General features: G+C 40.8%; 1 protein-coding gene across 6 annotated transcripts; it reads right to left on the bottom strand.

Moving 5' to 3' along the window:
• Positions 1–189: 189 nt before the first annotated feature.
• On the bottom strand, positions 190–23,638 carry LOC114564921 (5'-AMP-activated protein kinase subunit gamma-2). 6 transcript variants are annotated; one of them, XM_028592595.1, is made up of 16 exons: positions 23,275–23,638; positions 21,681–21,746; positions 19,770–20,031; positions 10,422–10,648; positions 8,011–8,062; positions 7,167–7,273; positions 6,299–6,380; positions 5,182–5,240; positions 5,036–5,081; positions 4,874–4,928; positions 4,652–4,778; positions 4,220–4,385; positions 4,103–4,140; positions 3,836–3,982; positions 3,629–3,722; positions 190–1,686 (listed from the first exon to the last, which is right to left on the bottom strand). In XM_028592595.1, exons 1-16 carry the CDS (start codon positions 23,356–23,358, stop codon positions 1,655–1,657), a joined length of 1,644 nt encoding a protein of 547 aa, XP_028448396.1. In that variant the 5' UTR covers positions 23,359–23,638; the 3' UTR covers positions 190–1,654. The 6 variants fall into 6 exon arrangements, with proteins under 6 accessions (XP_028448396.1, XP_028448397.1, XP_028448398.1 ...); XM_028592596.1 differs by lacking the exons at positions 19,770–20,031; positions 21,681–21,746; positions 23,275–23,638 and adding an exon at positions 16,514–17,194; XM_028592597.1 differs by lacking the exons at positions 10,422–10,648; positions 19,770–20,031; positions 21,681–21,746; positions 23,275–23,638 and adding an exon at positions 8,592–8,674.

Here is a 23,638-nt window from a genome sequence, read left to right as displayed (position 1 = left end):
ATACTGTACCATGGATCCATCACAGCCACTGTGGTTTTCCTGCAGTGAAATATTATCAAACAATTCCATGAAAGCCATGAGTATGATGAAGGGGTATTTGAGACCACCTGAAGGGACTGTAGGGGGAGGGGGGGGTAGACAAAAAATGGATCAGTTAAAAACAGCTCAACAAAAACTTAAGAACACAGCTTTAAAGTACATTCAGTGTCCATTTATTTTTGTGCAGCCAGAAAAATAGAAAAAGTAAAACAAAGGACATTCATACTGCTGAAGTGTAGTTTCTCATGCTTGCCCATTTACAGTACATGTTGATCATATACAAAGTCTCTTTGAACTGGACATATTGCCACAATATATTTACAAAAATAACAATAAAACTGCAGTCTCTTTAAACATGTTGACACATTCATAAAAATAAAGCTTTATGTGACACGTTTCCCGAAACTGATCCTATTTACAGTCAAAGATGGAGATGAGTCCTGTCGCGCTACAGCTGAGATAACAGAGTTGTGTTGCATGTTTGCGAGTATCAGATTATCTGAAGCATCAAAACTGAAAGTAAATTTTTTTTTAAGTTTTTAAACACCTAAAAAGACATTTTTCGGTCTTTTAATAACATTACAAAAATGCATCCTTGAGTCACAATGACTAAATGACTACAGATGTAAAAGAAGTGCTCACTCATAGCTCTTGGCTGATAGAATCCTTATTGATGTACAGTTGCATTTCCCTCTGACCACTATGTTTTTGTGCCTAAATGATTTTGATTTTATTTAGAACTTTCATTTTAGAATAAGATATATTTAACAGAAATTCTTGACACTTCTGACATGGTTTAAAATCACAGAATATGCAACCAAATGAAAGGGAAATCTTTTTTGAATGGAGAAGTAGAAGGTTGAATCTGCCAACTATTACACATTGATATCTTAACCATTTATTAAAACAAATCCAAATAATTGCACTCATTTGACAATAAAAAGTCAAAGGCCACAATTACTGACAGTTTTAACAGGTGTTGGCAGAGCAAAAAAGGCACAAATACATATTGGGCATCAATCCCTCTATATTGGCACTGGCAAACCGTAATGGCCACATTGTAAGTAAAGTGTAGTTTTGCTACCAAACAATAAATTGCATCCCTCAATGTCCACCTTTCCACACCACATAGCAAGAAGTGATAACATTCAGTATTGGACTACAAAATGAGACTAAAAATCAACAGATGACAGCAGCATGATCGTAACTACACAACGCAAAACACTGAAGCCCTAATTCATCAGAACCAGTCTCGACTTTCCCACCTTTCCCCAGCAGATGACCATAATGCATCTCTGTGTATGCGTGTGTATAAATACAGTATACTGTGTGTGTGTGTGTGTGTGTGTGTGTGTGTGTGTGTGTGTGTGTGTGTGTGTGTGTGTGATCAGTGTTCAAATACAACAAACAAAAAAAAAACACTCAGAAAATCAATCCTCAGTGCAGGAACTCCACTTCATTCATCTGTCTAGCTCTTTGGTTTCCAAGCCTCTACAGTGCATCAGTTGCAGGAGTCTCTGGGACCTTCAGACTGGCTCTGCTCAGCCTCACGCTCCATACCATTCAACTTATTAACTCCCATCACGTCTCCACTCCAGCTGATGCTTCCTCCCTCTCACTCAGTCAGGTTCTCCTCCTTACAGGCATCTGTGAAGAGGAAGAAGACAGACTTAGGACACAACAGGGACACGATGCATGCATACTGTAGCACAGACAGGATTACTGTTACTTGACTAAAATAGTGTTGGAATCTTTTCATTATTAATAATCATGCATAACGTAACCTCACCAGTGGCTTGGTTTTGGGCAAACTTTCCACTCTGCTGCAGGATCTCTCCCAAGAAATATATACATTTTCACAAATCAATATTTCTCGCAACTTTTAATGACTTAATTTTACAATACTACCCACTTCAATGAGGAACCAACCAGCATCAATTAAGTCAATAAAAGTAGGAGTAAACATAATTCTGTCCGCTAATCTGTACAACATGTAGACTAAACGGAGCTTCCTGTTTTCAAAAACAAGATTTATCACTTTTTGAAGCCCTGAACGACTCATTTGACTTTGTTTAGACCCTGTGAGAAATTACAGCAGACTGGTTAGTTTCACAAAATCGAGATTGTTGTGTTGTGTTATGCACAAATATAAAGGATATAAATATTTCAATAAAGCCTGGGTTGAAAAACTGTGAACATACAGTATACTTTAAAGTGAAGAGTTAATGCTTGTGTGGCATGTTTCCTTCGACAACACTATACTGATCGGACACAGCTTGGAACACAAGGCAACCTCTAACACTGAAATCACTAAAAGTATGCAGGCACCTGTTATTTGCTTTCAAGGGTTTCAAAAAAAACATGTTAATCAAAGTAGAGCTTGCTACGGGCAAAATGCAATTGCATCTACTAAAAGCCAAATATTAATTAGAAGTTATGATATGTAAAGCATCTGCATTGGACAGCATATGCCTTAGTTTACATTTAGACCCAACATTTGTAACTCAAACCACTGTGGAAAACTTTGTTTGTTTCACGAAGCTAAATTACAACTGTAAAACCACAGGTTTTAAATACAGCAACAATTGACTCATCTTGTGTCATAGACAGAGTTTGGGTAACATACCATCCCACCCCACCAGACTGACCGCTTTAGGGGGCAAAGTGGCAACAAACCAAATTCTAGCAGATGTGACTTAAACACAGCCTAGTAAGATCTATTCATGTTTTCTATAATTGTGCTCCTTGCTGTAGTTAACAGACTCTGATATTTAAGTTAGAAATACATGAAGGAATTGTTTGATAGGAATCGTCCAGCAAAGACCTGAAGCTGGTCTTGATTCAATACATTTTCCCTCATTTTGACACCAAGCCTGGTTCAGTTTTGTGCTCAGTTGATGTTGTTAAATTTGGCTTTCATCCTTACATCCATGATCCATCGCACTTCAAAGCTGTGGAGTGCTTTTGAATTTCATTCCCATTCCCAACAAATCACACCACAGTTCTTGCTTTTCTCCCAATTAAGGTATTTGGTGCAAACTCCAATATGTCCAACAAATAAATACATGTATACAGTAGATCAATGCACTACATTTTCCAATGAGTCACTTTGAACATTCTTGGTGTGAACATGCTCTTAACCAACTTGTATGGTAAGAATGCTTACTCCTTTGTGCTGCATGTGAAGGCAGCAGAGTGTCCCTTAATCTGTCCACCTATGAACTTCAAGTACAGACACAATATACCAATATGTAAATCTCTATTCACACGGTGAAGCTGGTGTATAATGAAAAACAACTTCCCGACAGGTTTGTATCAAATATATGTCAAGGCACTGGTGAGAGCAGACATGGGATTTGTTTTTTCAACAAAGAGGATGCCAGCCTCTTCATCCTCCCCCAAAAATCCACACAGCAGCATCCAGCAGGACGTCAGGCACCATGCCTCCTAGCTTCCCGTTACAGGCGACAACCAGCCAAGATTCAAACGGGTGCGTTTCCTACCTGGGACAGAGAGGGTGGGGTGGGGAAGAGGGCTCAGGGTCCGGGACAGAGGGGGAGTTGGGGCTAGCAATGCTGAGCATCTATACCTGCAGGGCTTAGCACCAGGGCCTGGAGGATGTCTGACAGGGAGACGATGCCCTCGATGCTGGAGTGCTCATCCACCACCACTAACCGATGCACCTGGCAGAAAACACAAAACACACAATTACATATGCATGTCAAATCAGTCCTGAAGTGATTTCTGGGTAACTAAATGCACGTATGTATACATCTTTGTGTTTCCAAAATCTCACTTCTGCTTTGACTATTCTGTCCACGATGGTCTCCATTGTTTCCATCTTATGGCACTTCATGACTCCTTCGAAATACTGGGAGCGATGTTTCAGAGCCTGCGTCACTGTAATGTCCAGGTTGTTGTACGTCTTCTCAGCAGCCAGGTTCTGCACGCAAACATGAAAATGCATTGTAGAAAGTGAGACAATAAATCACAGAGCAGTTTAGCCTCTTAAATTTGGTCTTTTGTCTCTTCAAAAACAGAAATTGTCGAAATGTCAACTTACAATCACATCAAACTTGGAGTAAATATCCACAACTTTGCCTGTAACATGACATAAAAAGTAAGTTCATTTAGTATTATAATTATTATACTTTGTCAACACTGATGTTTGAGATCTTACCCGACTCATCTACCACAGGCAGGGCAGACACTCGTCTCTCCACAAAAATGTTGAGTGCTTTGATGATGGGCGTGTACGGGTGGATGAAAGCGATGTCCTGGTACGAACCAATGCCCAGCTCCCCGAGAGTCTGCTTCATGAATGCTGGCTTTGGCATTTCACACATCTGGAAAACACAAATACAAACACAAACATAATGAGGCAGGGACAAGTCGAATCGGTTCACTCTCTCCACCCACTTCCTTTCAGTAATGGCACATTTTTATTAATGTCCACATTGACCACTAGAAGGCAGCAGACAAACGAAAGTGAGGAGGAGACCACAAAGTTCCCAGCAATAAGCAATCCTTATTACCCATCATATAGATTAAAATACTATGCTAGCTAAACACTCATTCACAGACAGACTGGCAGTGACTGTGTGGGACTCACAAAAAGCTGGAGGAACTTGAGGATCCTCTTGTGTGTGAGAATATAAAGTGCATTCCCTGTGACGGGGTCGATGACAGGCAGGCGGTGAATTTTGTTTTTGATGAGGGTGTACACGGCATCAAATAGGCTGCAACACAACAAACACAATGACCCGTTACAAGTAGCCCAATCAAATCTGCCCACATACACACACAAAGATTCATTATTCATGAGACAACGTACCTTGCATCAGGTGATATGTTGACCAGAGGCTTAAATGTTGCTTGTAGGTAAACCTCTGCAGCAAGAAACATGAAAGTATTTTTTTATATTTTCCTTCTAACAGAAATATAATCTTACATTATGCATGCTACGAAAACATGACAGTATGAGCTCGATGCTAACCTCTCCACGTCTCAAGCTTATGCTCCTCTAATTCATATATTTGCACCTGAAATACAAGAAGTAGACATTGGTTTAAGAAAAAAAAAAAAAAACTCCTGGACCAAGAAACAAATCTCATACAAACATGATCTGTCAAGCGGACCTACCATTGGTGACTTATAGTATCTGTGTAGTATGATGATGAAATCTGTGATTGTCAGCATTCCTGCAATGAAAACAGAATCTATAAACACTGTACAGCGGCGTGACTGCAGGCATTGTACGATTTGGTTAAAAGAGATGCTTACAAGGGCGTGCTCCAAACAACACATTGCTGCCCCCCCTCGCTTTATCCCCACGCTGACTTTGCATTCATTATTCATCACAGGCTGACTTGCAATAAACTCTACGCAGGAAAAAACAAACACCAGAACAACCAAGCCGATTCACCGCTGGTTTGGCTTTTGAAACTCTCCTACTAACAAGAGGGTTTATTTTTTAGAGTCTGCTGTTTTTTTCTGTTAAATATTTTTTCCAACCTCTCAGAGGTCAATACAGAGAAGCCATTGCTGTGTTCAATGGTTTATGAGAGCTCTAATGACTTCTGCTCAATATAGCATCTTACTCCACTAGACATGACCAGCAGCATTAATACACACACAGCCTGTCCTCTGTGTTCATTCAGCAATGGCACAGCAAGAGAAGTTATGAAATAAAAATGCATTTTTTTCTAAAACTAAACTGTGGACTAAAACTATGCTGCACACTAAAGTGCCATTACAGTGCTTAAGAAGCAAGTCAGAAGATTAAAGGCATCTGCTAATTTAACATTTATTTGCCAAGTTTGGTCTTTTCTTTGGAGATGGTATTTAACTGAAAGTTGGCAATTACAACAACAACAATGTGCAAAGAGTACAAAAGTTTTTTTGCCTCTTAAATGAATCAAATACTTTGTGCGATTTAACAACTTCATAAAACTTCAAAGTCAATGTTAAACATGACTAACTTAGACATGAAGAGCATCAAATATCAGAGCAAAAAAACTGTAAACTAGGAAAACAGTATCACACGTGGCACTTTAATAGATCCAAGATTCTTTGAAATACAATTGTACACACACAAACACACACACACACACACACACACACACACACACACACACACACACACACACACACACACACACACACACACACACACACACACACACACACACACACACACACACACACACACACACACACACAATTAAGTTAGTTTTGTGACAGGTTTTGGGTTTCTTACCCACAAAGCTTTGCTTCTCTGTGTCCCATAGCGGAGCAGCTCGCACACCGTTAGCTACCAAGGCAAAGAACGCTTTCTTAACCTGTAGGCAACAGTTCAAATGAAAAATCTAATTAGATTATACACAATACTTATGCGATTATCTTTTCTGGAGATGAAACGCTTCATCTATTAGTTGATCAACAGAAAATGAATCGGCAATAATTCTGATAATCGAATCGATCAATCAATTCAGTTGTTAAATCAAGCAAAAACAGCACTGGTACAAGCCTCTTAAATATAAGGATGTGCTGCTTGCGTGGTTTATTATATGACTTTAAGTTCAACACGTTTAGGTTTTGCACTGATGGTTGGACAAAACAAGACGTCACCTTGGACTCTCTGAACTTGTGATAGGAATTATTTCCCATTTTCTTGACATTTCATAGACTAAACAAGGTGACAAGATGACAAATTAAGGGCCTAATCACAAACAATCTTTGGTTGCAGCCTTCATCATCGGATTACTTTTCTCTGTCACATTATCATGAGTAGTTGTGATGCATTTTGAGAAGTATGTTCTAAACTCCCGATAGCTTTTTGGTGGTTTTAGTATTTCCGTTTCTATTAGATACAGACTCCCAACTCTGGGCTTCAGTGGATTTCGTGGTTGCAGATCTACACCTCAAAGAGACCTCCCAAGGATTACTGTTTAACAGATTTCATTTAATCAACCATTTCGTAGAAACCGCTCTGGGGCAAATACTCAGACTTAATTTACTGAACATACTGAATACTTTTGCAGGATGTCTCTTTTGGTTCTCAAGCTACTTTTATATCACAAAGGTTTGTCTGCAGGCAAAAGAAACTATTTTGTCAAAATACTAACTTGGAGCGCTGTGTCGAACACCACCAGCTTGGAGCTTGTGGGGACAATGTCATAGCACTTGTGGGATTTCATGAAGCGCATGTAAATATCACTTTCAGGTTCAGCAGCTGTAAGGACAAGAAAAGCAGGAGAAAAACTTTTAGAGGAAGGAGAAATCTCACAGGGAATATATAATGACAGCCTGGAAACAAAACACTCTGAGAGCCTAAACAACCATTACAGGTCTGGTCCACTTACAGCCACTTTACGGCTCCATCTTATGGATAATTAAGATCTGCTTTAAGCACTAACAAGCACAACAACAGTGGAAAAATACACAGCAAATTACTTTAGGAATGTAGGTCCTTGAAGATTACAGTGCTGTTTTCCCCACATGTGATAATGAAACACACAACTAAAAAAATATATTAAAAAAACTGCTTGCTCCAGCTCCTCAAATGTAAAGTGTACATCATGGTACATTGAAAATTGATTGCTGGCCAGACAATTCTAATCACCGTGATTAAAAAAAAAAAAAAAAAAAAAAAAAACAGGCCTGTTGAATATCACTCCAGCATTCCACGTCTTCATTTATTAATAAAGCGGTGTAAAATTCTCATTAAAACCCATTCATTTACAAAAAGGGGTCTGTTGTGATAGCCTATAACAAACCGGTAAAGCCAGTCGTCTGTTGGGTTACGCCGTAAACGGCTTTGATATATCTGTAGCATGGCCTGACTACTCTTTTGGCTAGAAACAGCTGTAATACCTACGATATCCTGTTGTTATGGAGTCACCTTTACATTTGATCACTAATTGCGTTGACGTTCGTAAAAATGAGCAGATATCGCAGTGGGACACTTACCATCATCATCTAGTTCAAGTTTCTCCAGCATGCCTTCGAATAAACCGTAGACCTAAGAGAGGGAAAATGCAGAAGTGTGCAGTGAAGATCGCAGCAAATCCTCACAACAACACACGGCAGCGCACGACAAAACTTTACTGTAAATTGTGAGCCGAGCAGCAGAGTGGTGAAGCGACTTTCCCCCCGCGGCCTGGGCAGACGTTGTGATCACACAGAGTGAGGTGTGCAAAAAAAAACACCAAAACAAAACACACATACCCACACAAACAACAACAAAAACGTCGCGCGCCACCGGCGTTTCACAGATTACATAAAGCTCCTCCAGTTCCGATATACACAGATAACGTGACATACACCGTTAACTATAGAGCTGCAACTTTAGTGGCACAGTATTATTAGACTAGACACACCCCTTAAAACTCAGAGTGGAACAGTCCTGAGCCATTTGCTGCAGTAGGGGGAACCAACGTCTACACGCTGCTCAAACAGCCAGCCACTACACGGACGTGCGAGGAGGAATCCCATCACAATAAATCAGCGGAGTCCTTTGTTCTAGTTAGAGCCTACCAAACAACACTCACCACAGGAAAAGTCTTTCATATGTACAGCGTGGAGAAAAAGCAGGAAGCTCCGCGCGCTGTGGACACACCCCTCCATGCAGAGCAACCTGGGTGCTTCACCATATTAGGAAATCCCCTTACGTTGCTTAGCAGCAAGAAGCTGGGGATGCCTTGTCACATCCTCGAGAGTTCATTTCTTCTGACAAAATGAGCAACATGGCCGAGCTCTACAGAAACAACTCGTTGGAGCCTCGAGCACAGTGTCAGCAACATTAGAAAACGGCATGCAAATTGTGCTATTTGCATCTTGCACTGACACAGGCAAGCTCCCAGCATGACATAATGCTGTGTCACGCTGAGAGATTTGTACACTGGTGTGCTTGTTGATACATGATTTCCCTTGGTCACTAATTTGCAAGTATATATTCAACAACAAGCCACTGCAGCAGGAGATGAAGCAAATGCAGCAGAAAGCCTGCATACCTGCTCTGGGATGCTAGACAGCTCCCCAGTGTCACCCTGCAATGGTGACACAGCGCTTCTCTCGCCAAAAACCTACTCCCGCACTTTCATAAATCTTGCCCTGCTGCATCACAGCGGGCACACAGCCGGTTCTGGGATTACAGCAGACAACAGGGAAGCAGACATACAGAAATCCATTAAATTAATTGGAAATGGGATTTGGCAATAAGTAAACTTTACAGCATCAGAAGATTATTTTGTCAGCCTCTCTTATGACTTAAGGAGAGGGGGAAGGGGCAGCACAGAGAGGCTGACAGGCACTGACTTGTCGTTTTTCAACCACAATCGTGAGTCCTTGGGTGTTAATATCAACAGTATGCAATGTTGGTGATGAAATATTGATTTACCCTCTCTGGCTAGAATCCACAATCACTCCCAGCAGACAGGTCGAGACAGACCAGATAATTGATCACTAAATGGACACGCTAGCTTTGGGAAATCTAGTATCACACCCTGACTTAGACTGTGGTGAATCCTCAATAAATCCCACAATGAAAACCCTTGTGACCAAACCCTGAACGAATACTTCTCCGCTGTTTTTGCAGTAGCAGTCAATTGTGCACCCGCTCAGTCCGACGTTTCATGCTGAACATATTGTTCCAATGCAAAGCCAATATTTATATTCTTAGAGCAAATAGTGCAAACACAACCCTGTTGACACACAGCGTGCCCCAGTGTCAGAGCTAAAACTAAAGAGATTTGCATCATCCATGCTTTCTGTTCACCACTGTCCAAGTAAAGCCTCATGACACCGAGTAAAGCAGCGCATGACTCATGGACAGACTACAAAGAAAAAAACGGTTATTAGTTTCAACATCTTGTGATTCATGTGATAATTTTATTAGTACTTTTTTAGAATACATGGCTTAGTTTAACTGATATTGAAATACTGCAAAGATATAGCATTTACCTACAAGGTTTGTCACATATGACATATTGACTTATTTTTTAGTTAAAGTAATAAATATTTCACCTATTTTAGAAATTCAAATGCATATGCTATTCCTGAGCCCCAGGAAAATTCAGTTATTACTTATTAACTCATACCACCCTCTCCCAAAGATAGAAACTGGAGCCTTGGAACAATACACTAGTTTTGTACCTGTGGTGTGAAATTTCTCTGCTCCATGAAAAACTCTTCAAACTAAATGTATGTTTACGTTCTAACATTGCTGACTGGTGAAAGAAGTTGTATACACCTAAATGTATTTGACTGAGTCATAACCACATTAATTGATTGTTTAGAGTAGTGACAGAACTTACCCGGGGCAAACAAATAACATTTAAGTGGCGTTTTAAAAAGAGTAACATTTTTGCAGTTTGACTCACTTGTTGCGAGGTAGAGTAAGATGTCACAGGGCTCGAGGAAGGGATCGGTGGTTTAGCAGAGGGAAGGCTGAGGCGTTGACCGGTGTCTGGAGGTGTGGAGATTGAACGGGATCGATAGCTCGCCTCCAGGCGTTCGGGGCTGGGCCTGCTCGGCTGGGCCTCCTGGGTAAATAACGGTTGGCTGGACGCCTGGGCTGGGGTGGTGGGTGGTGTGGAGAGTCCAGAGGCTGCAGAGAGATAAAAAGGTCCACAATAAATGCCACAACTTATCTCTTGTTTCTCTCAATGTCAGTCCATACATTGTTTTCAGTGACAATGAAAAACGCTGTGCGGGTTGACATCGCTGATGGGCTTAGTTGGCAAGACTGAGGTGCTACGATGGTAACTGCTACAGATACCATCACTGCTGTCACATGCTATGACAGAAAAGGAATGCATATCTGATCCATCAGGGATTGAGAGTGTCCTAGGTACTAAGAAACAACACAGATACCAGAGATACATTCTCAGCCCAGTCACTGACAGACAGGGATGCAAGAACCACCATTAGAAAGACAGCTGCAAAACAAAAGTATATTAATTTAAGTAACAATTAGCAGCATGTGTTAGCTTTAAAATGTGTCTTCAACTAACATTTCTACTGTCACTCTACTGTCATTATTTACTGTGGGGTGACTCTTTTGTAAGGAGTTTGTAAGGGTAGTAGACCCCTAGCAGATATATATATATATATATATATATATATATATATATATATATATATATATATGTGTGTATGTCCAGTAGGCTACTCCTGATCTCTGATAAACAAGTAATAAGTGGAAACTTTCTTGTCATAATGGGTTGATTATCTCGACATTAAAGCTAATTTTCTCGAGATGAGAAAATAATTCACTTGTGATCTCGAGATAACCTCGTTCTCGGCTTTCGTACATTTCAAAAAAGGCTTTTACATTTCAGAGGCCCTTCAAATTCCCAATCAACTTTTTTTTTTTTTTTTTTTATTTTTTGCATGATTAGACCTCAGATTAGCCAGAAGTGAAAACACCTGTGGGTGTGCAGAGCCTTTCATTTTTGTTAATCCAGTTCCAGATTAGTACTCTCTCTCTCAGGGAGAGGTGGCTTGGGTCCTGTGTGGGATCAGTGGCCTAAAGCTGAGAACTGGTCTTGTGGGTTGGACATCATAAGACTTTTGGTGTGACGTCTTTACATTAAAATGTGGATGGTGAAGGAATTGTAAAGGCTAAAAAGCCTCTAAACCAATGTCAATAACAAAATGGAATATCACAACAAGAAAAAACAACAATCAAAATACAAAGTATCAAAACTTTAATTTAATTTTTAAAAGAATATTGGAATAGAACTATAAGGTTGCATATATTTTTACACTTAGTTTTACTTAGTATTTTGATGTAAATGTTATCATTCCTTTAATTGTTTTTTAAACCATTATTAATTAAGTAAATTATTGATTATATAAAACCGCTAACTCAAGGCTATGATTATCCATGTGGCATATTGCTCAATAACACTGCAGTGAATTGACAGCGGCCAACATCTGCATCACTCTTAATGAAAAATCCCTTGATGGCACTCCAAAGCTCAACTCATATCGATGGATGCAATAAAAAGTGATCAATAATGGATCATTATTGGAAAAAGAATCACAATGAATCACGCAGGTTGTCTTTTCCGGTTCCTGGCGTCCCTCCACGATAACTAGGCCGATTACAACATAAGCAGCTGCATTAAACTCCAGTGTAGCAGTCAGCTGTCTGTGACGCAGCCCTCACATGCTCTTTCACATCAGGCATCACAATCTTACGCAGGGTGACATGCGACACTCTCCCTGCACCGGCTCTACCACACCGACATATTTCTGAGGCCAGACATTGAGTGATATGTTTGATGAGGACCAAATGGTTCCCATTACAAGGCCCTCTACCAGACTTCAAGTTAACTTTTGTCACGCCTACAAATCCAACACTGGTGTGACAGTAAAGCCACTCTGTAAATAACACAAGAATCTATTTCATTAAATCATTTGACTTAACTCAGTAATATGTAACAAACTGAGATCATTAATAAGTTATATAAAACACACGATGAGAAATTAAGTACTTAGGATCATCATTCAAAGGTTGACAACTTGTGTATACTCTTAAATGAACCAGGACAGAAGTATCCATATTGTGATCAGCATGGTACATTGGTCTTAACTAATTTCCTGTGACATTTCCTGCCTTCTAAATATACTGTTCAAAAAGAGAATTATTAAAAGTTACCGGATGTTTTTCATAAATGAAGCCCTGTGTGTCGAATGAACATTTTTCCTTGGTCTGTCCAAGCACACTTCACACTATCTCTTGACATTTAGTTGGCGTACTGTGGCAAACCAGGGGAAACGGGTCAGCCAGTCCAGCACAGGGCGCGGGTACATAGGCTCAGACTGGGGGAAGTGATTGAGGGAGTCTATCTGCCTGTGCAGGTGCTGTAGCCACTTGGCACCTGGCACTGGTCACACCTGCAGCCCATCAGGTAATCAGAGGGAAGGTGTTAAGAGAGCCAGCCCAAGGCTGCAGGGGGACAGGAGACAGTGAGCAACAAAGGCCCAGGGGAGTAACATGTTAGGAGCTGATGGTCAACGAGGATATTGGCCAGGAAAAGACTAACCTCTCCCTCTGCTTAAATCCTCCCAGGACTACACCTTTTGGAAGGCTGACCAACCCCAGATGGGAAGAAAACTAAGCTGCAGTTTGTACCGTTACCCTTTTGTCGAGCTGCTTCATTAAAGAACACTTTCTGTTTAAGCCGACGGTCTCTGTTTCCTATGTTCATTGTGAATCTGGCGTTCACGTCCCCTGGGTTGCCACAGTACACCAGCCCTCTTTGGCATGCCTTACTTCCGCAGTTAACCTTATTTTAGCCACGCTGTTGTGGCACATTCCACAGGAGGAGATAACCGCAGGGTTGGGAGCCCTCTCCTCAGCCTGGTTTATACGGGGCAGCTAGACACCACACAGGAAATGGATGCCTTGCTATAAGTAGTCCAGTCCATCTAACTTTACGCACATTTAAAAAAATAAAAAAATAAAAACAGTACTACGCAGTACTTTATATAATATTTTAGAGTGAAGCTACCTAAGAACATACTGATAAGATGCACTTATGCAATGGACACGGCTGTCTACGCAGGGAAAACATTGATTTGTAAGGTTAATCTCTCCATAGCCTTGTAATTAGAGTAAATTGCCATTTCCACATCACTTCGTTATGAAACTATTTGAATTAGGGACAATTAGGTTTAGTTAAATTAATCAATTAGTTGACTCACAGAAAATACAATTGTAGATACTTTGAGAATTGATTAACTTCCAGCTTCTCAATTGTGAGGATTTACTGTTTGTGATAGTGAACTCAATATTTTTAAAGATTATTTTTTGGGGCATTTTAGGCCTTTAATGATAGGACAGCTGAAGAAGTGAAAGGGGAGAGAGAGGGGGAATGACATGCAGCAAAGGGCCGCAGGTCGGAATCGAACCCGGGTCCGCTGCGTCAAGGTGTAAACCTCTATACATGGCCGCCCGCTCTACCAACCGAGCTATATGGGTGCCTGAACTCAATATTTTGCAGGAGATGTGTGCAGTGATTCAAAGGTGTGGAGGCTGTTCGGAGTATAGCAGATTAGCAGAAGCTACTCACACTTGATTGTTATATTGAAATTTACTGCAAGCTAACATATCATGACATAACATGTTAACATAACACCGATAAAAGCAGATCCTCTCAAGAGTGGGTGTCCCCTGAGGAGTTGACAGGGTGTTGTCAGTCAAGTGGGTCTACAGTGATTCTGGGAGCAACGTGATCCTCATTGGTTGACGTCAGAGCAGTAGTGAGGCCCAATGGATGTGGTGCTACAGACTGATCTGGCCAGCCATGTAACACAATAAATCACAACTGTGAATGGCTATGTTTGTATGGGCCCACTAGTCAGAACTTGTGAGTGGATTGTGAAGCAATAGGTGATATAGTCAGGGACCCCAATTAGCAACAAGGGTTTCAACTAATTTGCTAGGTACACCATAATACAGCTCTCTGCAACAAAGGACGTGACTGTTCAGCACCTCACTAATGGCAGGCTCATTAGCACATAGGTGTGCAAACTGCATCATGGCAAAACCTTTAAATGAGTAGTCACAATTCAAACTGACATACAAAATGTTGGTGAGAAGCACACAGATGTCCTCTAATTGGCAACATTCTGAAATTTCTCATGCAGATGTCAGCAGCGACATAGCTGCACTTCCATTATGTAGAAGCTCTGGCTCGAAGGACTTATGGTTTAGGCTTAGGTGTCACCACGTCGTATGTTGCCTTTACGATTAACTCTACATCTTATACAACCACATTTGGACGTACATCATTGTGACAGGACTCTGCTCTTCTCATCTACTTCACCGAGGTCAGACTGGTTCTAAATCAGGACCTGTAAAGTCTGTGATAAAGCACCACTTGAACGCCTCACAGGGTGTCCCAGTGCTTCACACAACAAGCATTATTCACGAATTCACGATAGCTGCCTTAAAGGGGGATTTCTGTATTTTTGAACCTGGACCCATGCATTTGTGTTTAATGACTAATGTGAACAAAATTTGCAATGAAATCCTACTGGGCAATAGCGACCGCCAATGTACGTCCACTACAATGGCTTGTTTTTGCAAGTGACAGGCTCAGATTGTTATTATTAGTGTCTGACTATATTATGTTCGTTCTAAAATATCATGTGTGACTTGTTGGAAGACAGCGGTGTGGAACGGGAGTGGGGAGAGAGGAGTGCTGGGTAGAGTTTGTTGTTTTGGAGAACAGAAAGCGTAGCTTTGGGTTGACCAAAGTATTTTCAATTGCGCATTTCTGAATTGTGCCAACAAAATGTTGAGCTACCCTTAGTGCAGCTTCCATAGACATTACCTTTGTATATGAACAGGCTGAAGTTACAGCTACAAATGGATCCTAACACTCTGGTCCAAACACTGTGCGTTGGGTCTGCAGTGACCAGTTTTAGTGGGGATGACTCCTGCCAGCCAAAGAAGTGAAGATATCCAATACCAAAGCACATTTTCCTAAAGAAAAATGCTGTTCCATACGTGGATGGCTGCAGACAGAGCAGAGGTAAGCCAATGCTATTAGCTAAAGCTACTGTGTTGACCTGGAAAGCATGGCAGGATGACAGCAACTTCACTTTACACATTTTCTTCACATTTTGTTTGGTATCCATTTTCTGTCACTGTTCATGGTGGCCTGCTTCCTCTCATTAAACCTGGAGAAATATTATGAATGGAGATACAGTCCCCACATATAAGGAAAAGCCCCAAAAAATTTAACTTAAAATGTTCTTTCAGCTAAAATGCTTCCTGTCAATTTAAACACAGTTTTTCAAAATGGAGCAGCTATTCTGAAGAGATCCCTAAGGATATGGGACAGAATTAATGAGCTGACACTGTATCAGATAGAGTGGCTATAAATTTCTTCACAATGATGACAGGATTACTTCAAAAAATAAAAACTTATTATCTTGGTCACTGGTTTAATTAAAGAAGACCTATTGATCCGGCACAATGCATAAAAGCATCATGTAGTATGTGCAGTATTTTGCATTTAACAAGGTATACTGGAGCTAACCTTTTACTCAGCCTCACACATAGCTTTACCACTTTGGTTTGTGTCCTCCTGTCCCTTTGTGCGGATGTACTGCATGCATTTGTGAAATCGGAGACCAGATATAGATAGATACCTATTAGGTATATACTGTAAGCTAAAAACAGATCTATGCCAAACAAAAAATAGCTGCTTTCTCATCATGACTTTTGCCAAAAGGAGAATAACTTGAGTGGTCAAACTTAAGAATATATTTATGCAGGACTACTGAAATTTAAAATAAATTATTCTGAAACCTTTATAATGTAATGACCTTAAAATGTGTACTAGCATGTGACTGATTGAGCGTAAACCTAAAATATCGGAACCAAAGAGATTACCAGACTACTGGAAGAAGCTGCAGGAAAATGGAGCCTCTAAAGAGCATAGCACATTACCAGAAAGACATGATGACTCGGACTGATGCCGCCCTCCTAGCCCATCTTGCTCCTTCCGTTTCTTGTTCCTCCTCAGGCTGCCAAACCTCTTCATGAAACTCAGTGGGTTGTGGGTTCAAAACTAAATTTGACAATGGCCAACCGCATCACGATAGGGGTGCAGAGATGGCTCAAAACTGTCTCAAGTAATAGTCACTCCATTTGATGAAAAAAGTACAAAAAGAGGTTGAAAGGGATATCCAGCTGACGTCCGCAGATCTAGAAAACAATTTTGTTTAGTTTGTTTTTAGGAGAGAAATTGAACTGATCAACTTCATTCGAAGGATAAAGAATATGTAGAATAGTCTTCTGGATTATTCTGCAGGAGAGAAAATTATTTTGGCTACTCCATGAAGTAGAGCATTCCACTTTTCTTTGGAGCCAGCAGTGCTAGGTACAAACAGAAAATGACAACCGCAGCAAGTCACCAATATAGACTAAGCTTGCATCCAGGCAAAAAAAAAATAAAAATCCTCCTCAAGCAGCACAGAGCCCACAGGAAGCAGTCTACTGCGTCAGCTCATACGTTTGATGGAAAAGGCATGGAGTGTAAAAGCTCTAATTTCCACACAGCTTCAGCTGAGAAATGTCTCTCTCGCAAGTGATGCAAAATTAACAAGTGCGACCGGAGCACCAGCCGTGTCAGTGCTGAAATTGTCAGGTGCAGCTGTGGGTGGCGTCTCTTTAATATAGCACGCATGTCAGCAGCCTGTAAAAGAAGGCCAGTCCATGAAGGATACACCAGTGATTGGCTCAGGCTGCACATCTCCCTGCCCACCTTCCACTGCCTTCCCTTTTCCAACAGAGGAAAAGTAAGCACAGGCACATCTGTCTCACTCTGTCTTCACACAATGTAACATACATTCAGGATCATACAATATCAGCTTTTCCTGAGATAAAAACTACAAATAAAGACATAAAGGTTGTGGTTTTAAGCTAGGAGTCCTGCAGCTCTGTCATTTGTACAGTCGGCTGTCAGTAACTTTTGGGGGCCTGACCTTTAAGACTGCTGAGGCCAGCCCCTGTCAGATGACAGCAGGGGGACATCCCATGTTCTGTCAGCTGATCAAAAAGCCTCCATTCAATACCACTAGTCTCCCCTACCCGTAACAGATGGCCCACTCAGTATTCACTGCTCACATTAGCGACAGCGTGTCCAGTACATATCTCAATTAACATGTTATGCAAGTGTTCCACTCCGCTCAGTGGGTCAATGGCTAATATGAGTGAGGGGTTGAGATATCAATGATGAAATCAGTCACCTCAAACATCCTGTGGTACTCACTGTGATAATGTTTCCAGTATCATAATGAAACTAGATCACTTCAGTTTGTATTGAAGGTTGCTAAGTTTCAGATCCATGAGGATTTTTAATACTGCCCATGGTGTATTTTGTTAAGCTCTTCCCTAGCTTAGCTTCCACACTCAAAATAAAATCATTCTGTCCTTGTAAGGTGTGCGTTTTGTGAATTTGGAAAGTGACTAAACTGCCCGGTTCCTTTATTTACTGACAACAGACAGCAGCAACAGAAAGAGTGAGAGAGAGGCTCTGTATGGTTGTATGAGGAGCTCCTGAGAGTCTGGTCACTTCCAGATAAGGGTATGAAAGCACCACGCTGCCTTGCAGCATTGAGAGACTGACAATGTCCAGGCGATGGGAAAACATTCTGATCATTCTGAGTTGTAGCAAATATGGATATTAACACACCTGAGAAAACACAGTCACCTAAAAAAATACTGTGCACATTATACAAAGTCAGATCTTCAGGAAAACATACAACTCTAAAAAAAAAACCTCTATGTTTACTAAATAAACATTAGTAAAATACGGATAACAATGTAGATCCATAAAACTGAATCAAGAATAGTTGAACTAAATAAAGACAAGACTATGCCTTCAGCACACCCTTGTGGCGAAAGTAGGGTGCCCTCAAAAACATTCCACTAATGAAAACAGAAAATCTGTCTCAGTCGCTGTATGATACTCATCTATAAGCATACTTTGTTGCTATTATCATTGGCCCCCGTTCATTTAAAGCCACATCATTTGTCAGAAGAGACTGAGAGGATATAATGTCTCGATCCACATCACACTCTAAAAATCCTGAGCAGCTGGCACAAGAAAGCCATTTGTGTGTTTTAGTTTGGTTACCATCAATAACAATCTCCAGAGGAAACCAAGCATGCCAACTCTTGAGGTCTGGCCCTAACAGAGCTATTCCATCAGCCAATGCCAAAGTAACCCTGTGCGAAGGAACATGAGTATGTACGAGCCAAAAACATATGACTCATCTTTGTGCCGTTTAAGCTGCTTCCAGCAGGGCGGTTTCCATTAGAAACAGGCTGCTTTTTGTTATGTAATAATCAGCCATCCAAATACATGGAAAAATAAGAGCTGCCTGTTAGGTCTGTTCTTCATAAAACAAGGCCTTGTTCTGCCTAGCCTGTCTCTTTTCCACCTCTTAGCGCATACTAGTATTACCATTATGTCATTAATGAGTTTTTAATTTGGAGAATGCACTATGGCTGGACTCCCAAACGTGGGATGCCAAACCAGAAATGTAATCTAATAAACTGGCTTTGAAATGCACTGCTTAATTCTAGGATTTGGGAGCTAAAAAAAACCCTCCTCTTTGATTGATTGACGTCAATAACAGGATGACTGATGATGAAGGTACATCTATCTGCACCCCAAATGATCGCCAACCTGTCTGACGTGGCTCAGGACCATGTTGGCCTGTTGGGAATTGCAAAATAAAACAGTGGATTCTTGTCTTTTGTTTACCATGATGAAATCTAGGTAAAATTCTACTTCCTTATTGACACAATGATGTTCAATGTGTGTAACTGAAAATGCTGCATGACAAGTTTTTATGTCAGTTCTGTCACAAGCTGCAAAATATCTGATCTCCTGAACTCAATCAGATAGATACAGGTTCCAGTATGTGGCTTTACCTCGTATAAACCGCAGGAAAACCACATAATCCTTGAGATAGCATAGTTTATATCTATTGTCTTACTTCCTCTACAATTGTCTTCCTCCTCGACCCAGTCTTGCACAATATAACATCAGTATTAATCTGTGTCATCACCAGAATAATACTATATTTTTACATGTGCATAACTACCGAAATCCAGTTGTAGTGAATCCACCAATTGACATTACAACAGCCATCATGAATGGGCAGTCAGTACAATGTTAGCTTTTTTGACTCACCTCTCTTGGTTCTGGAGAAGATTTTGATGCTTGCAGGTGTGGAGCTGGATGAGGAGCGGAAGATACCACTGAAGCTCAGGCGGCGTGGGGACTTGGGTGGGGAGTCCTGATGAGAGGGATAGGGGAAGATAGTTTTGGGGGAACCTGAGCTGGCCCTCAATTGCACCGGAGCAGACTGAGGACATAGAGGCAGAGAGGTGCTGGCTGGGCTCCTCGCGGACACTCCTTTGGTGGGGCTGGCTGAACGGGTGTGACGCTCTCCCTTAGAGACAATGAAGAGGCAGGTTTTTTTATCTTGCACTTTTGTAAATGTTTGGTTTATGTTCAGTGTTTACCCAGTGTTATGTGGGACAGTGAGAAGCTGCAGAGCTATGCTGTGAAAAAAATGTAGAGATTTATTGTGAAAGGACAGCGGCTGATTGCACTTTTTGTGGTTGCTTGCTATTTTGGTTAATTCTTTTTCACATTATGCAACACTGTTTTGTTTAGTCAGCCACATTGTAATGGCATTTCATAAAAAGCAGTATGAGGATGTGAGTACTGTGGGCAAAATGCAATAAGGAAAATGTTCTTTCATGATCCATAAAAAGTAAAAAGTCTATTTGCTATTATAATAATACTTAATTTGAGCTGATGAGGAAACCATATTCTCAATTTTGCAATTCATGCTGCATTCAAAATGTTCAGCAACTGAAACTATTTCATAAAACATGGCACAAATCTAAATCTTTATCCATTTCCCTCTAAGACATAATACTTTCACAGGGCATCATGTGTAACGGCCTCACCCTCAAAACAAGTCAGTAACAGCATCATCAGGTTCACTATCAGCAAAAAAAACACTTATCTTAGTTAAACATTAGTGAGCATATTTTTCATTTTGTCTTTGCAAGGTCAATATCATGTTTACAGACTGAGAAATTCTTCTGTGCAAATACCAAAACAAAACAGGAGACATGGCAGCCAATCTAGCTGGAGACAGAGAGTGCCTCCTCCCACCACTGACTGCTGTCTGCTCTGGATGTGCCAACAACAAAATCTTTAACCATTTGTGGGCTTTGATAAGAGTGGGTGAGAGTTATAATATGTAGCAATCTCCAGCTCGGAAGTTGTATTTACAGAAAACAATGAAATTAAAGAGTAGTGTTTTTGGTAAAATTGTTGGTTGATAAAAGCCAACATAATAACCAGCTATAACAAAACAGATGATGCATGATGATATGAAGTGAAAAAAGAAGCACTGTACTGCAACGCACTGACAGACAAGTCAAAAGGGAAGAATTGTTTTGTCTGGTCTCTTTAACAAGGGTTCAGAGTTGTATTTGCTTAGAGGCTTGCCTCACTCTACGCACACATTTCTGTTTAAACCAATCCTGTGACCAATCAGAGTAAGAGGGAGCACACACCCATCTTTTCTGTTTGCCAAAAACTCTCACTGTCATCGTGCAAGAGCTTGTTAAGGCAAGTGAACATCTATTAGGGTTTTGTCTGAATATACTGTAGATTAGCTGTTTAAAAACACAGGAGAATGCAGGTTTTTAATCAGCGTTACACAAATGTTGCTAAGGTAAAACTGAAATTTGCACTCTTGTAGATATTATGTAGTGATCAAGGGTTGTATTCAAATCAATCGGAGCAGACAGAAAGAGGCTGCTTTCTTTTAGAAAAATCAATTTCCTGTATGTGATGCTGCTATGCCTGGACACAGTGGGCGTCATGTTACTGCAAGGCAGAGAGGGTTGGCAAAATATTTTGCTATCCCAAATCCACGTCTAAATGTGTTCAAAGCCAAACCAGAGCCAAAGAGACAAGATAAAGCATGTGCTGTAAAGAAAGCAAGCTTGAGAAAACAAACAATTGGCAAGTAAATGAAAAATCATGCCACAAAAATCAGGAAAATAGTGTCTGTACCGTCTGAGCGCCCCTTTTGATTGAGCCACTTGTCTCCACTTGTGAGGAAGTAAGCGCACCGAAATCCTGCACATAAATCAGTGTCAAGGTTAAAGATAACTTCCAGGAAATACAGCAGAATAACAAAATGAGAGCTCATAACAGGTAACAAAAGCCACTACATGCTGCTTCAGCCAGTTTCACAAAATAGACATTTGGTTCTTCATCATAAATTGGAGTTAAATTGAACATGTTTAAAAGGCCATTCAAACAGAAATGTTTTGCCAATGCGGAAAACTTTGTGACCAAGTACAACCCATAACCTTGCACCATACCAAGGGAGGGCTGGGTTTTACATTCCATGTCAGAGCACCTCAGCAGAAAGCCAGTTTAATTACATAATGAGGTGACCACCTATCCAACCTGTTCCGACATCTTTCATGCCACTGTATCACTGTTTCCACCAGGTTGAGGTTGGGGAAGTTCATGTGGTGATGGAAAGCTCCAACACCCAGCTGTTAAGCGTTTGCCACAACAACAGTTGTATTTCCAAGCTTACTTCCAAGCGGAGAAGTGATTATCCCAATCTACAGCTGCACACGAATGAGTCAGGAAAACTCAAACGACAATCCATTTGCAGTTAAGTTGGGAAAGTGTGCTCACTATTCACTTCTGACTTCTGAAAAACTGAAGGTTCGATAAAGCTGCCGTGATATCATTCACTTAACATGTTTTGTAGGCTTGTAAAGAAAAGAAAAACACATCCGCAGACATTACTGCCCAGATTAATGAATAGAGGCAACAATAAACAGCTGGCCCTCAGTAGAGTGACCATAATGAAAAATGACTTTGGAACATGTTGGTTCTTCTTAAATTTTTCCTTTGCTTGATATTACTAGTGTTTCCTCACAATACTTACATGCATAGAACATAGGCATATTCTGCAGAATAATAGATAATAAAACCGTCGTAAATTAACGAATTAGCTACAATATGGCATTACATTAAAGAGTTACTATAGGGGCAAACTGATTAACACGTTTAACCCTTGTGTTGACTTCGGGTCACATTGACCCGTTTTCAATTTTTGTTTTATATCAGAAAATATGGGACGTAGAAATAAGCGCTGAACATGTGTAGAGGAAAAATTTAACAATTCAAAATGTTGGAAAAGGCAAAAAAAAAAAAAAAAACAATTTGAAAAAAAGGCGTCAAAAACATCAAAAATTGTGTTTTTTTTTTCAAGGTAGACGGGAGGATGACAACACAAGGGTTAAGGAAGACAATTGTCCAACATATATCTTTTTAATGGCGCAAACAGACAACTGTTTCTAGCAAACGTTATGTCCACTTAACATAGTCTTAGGAAATACATGCCATATATTTTGTGGCAGTTACGAGACTGATGAACTGAAAAGTCGTGATAAAGAGACAGCTGTCAATCATGCACGCTCTTCTACGTCGCGTACAAGTTCAAGCGGAGACGCAACGAAACGGCTCGAATGTCTTCCCGTCCTGATTTCATGAATAGCTAAACAACAAGCCCAGTGTGACTCTTTTATTTTTTTTACAGTCACAGTAAGAAGCCACATTAGTTGATACTTCACCGACTCACTGGCATGTTAATCCGCAGATTTCTCTTCTTTTTTGGCATTTTCTTTGAGCTCTCCTTGCTGGACTCCGTCACCGTGCTTCCCATTTTTCTCCAAAGGGGCGAAATAAAAAATAAAAAGTGCGCTAAATGACTGCTGTGTCGCGACTGCAGACCACTAATAGCCGCCTCCACCTTCACTTCAGCTGCCGCCTCTTACTACGACAACCCTGAGGCGCTGCCTCATCTACCAGGAAGTAGGCTTGGCAGTGAAAAGAGGCAGGGCACCGCAGAGCACGCATCTTCAAATGTGCTTCAAAGCGGACTGTTTACAGGTGTTCTGTCGCAGTCTGCACCCCCGAGAAATGTGTGCCCCCGGCCCTGACGT

This window comes from Perca flavescens, chromosome 12, assembly GCF_004354835.1.
Source record: "Perca flavescens isolate YP-PL-M2 chromosome 12, PFLA_1.0, whole genome shotgun sequence".
Classification (NCBI taxonomy): domain Eukaryota; kingdom Metazoa; phylum Chordata; class Actinopteri; order Perciformes; family Percidae; genus Perca; species Perca flavescens.
This window is presented reverse-complemented; position numbering and strand designations above follow the sequence as displayed.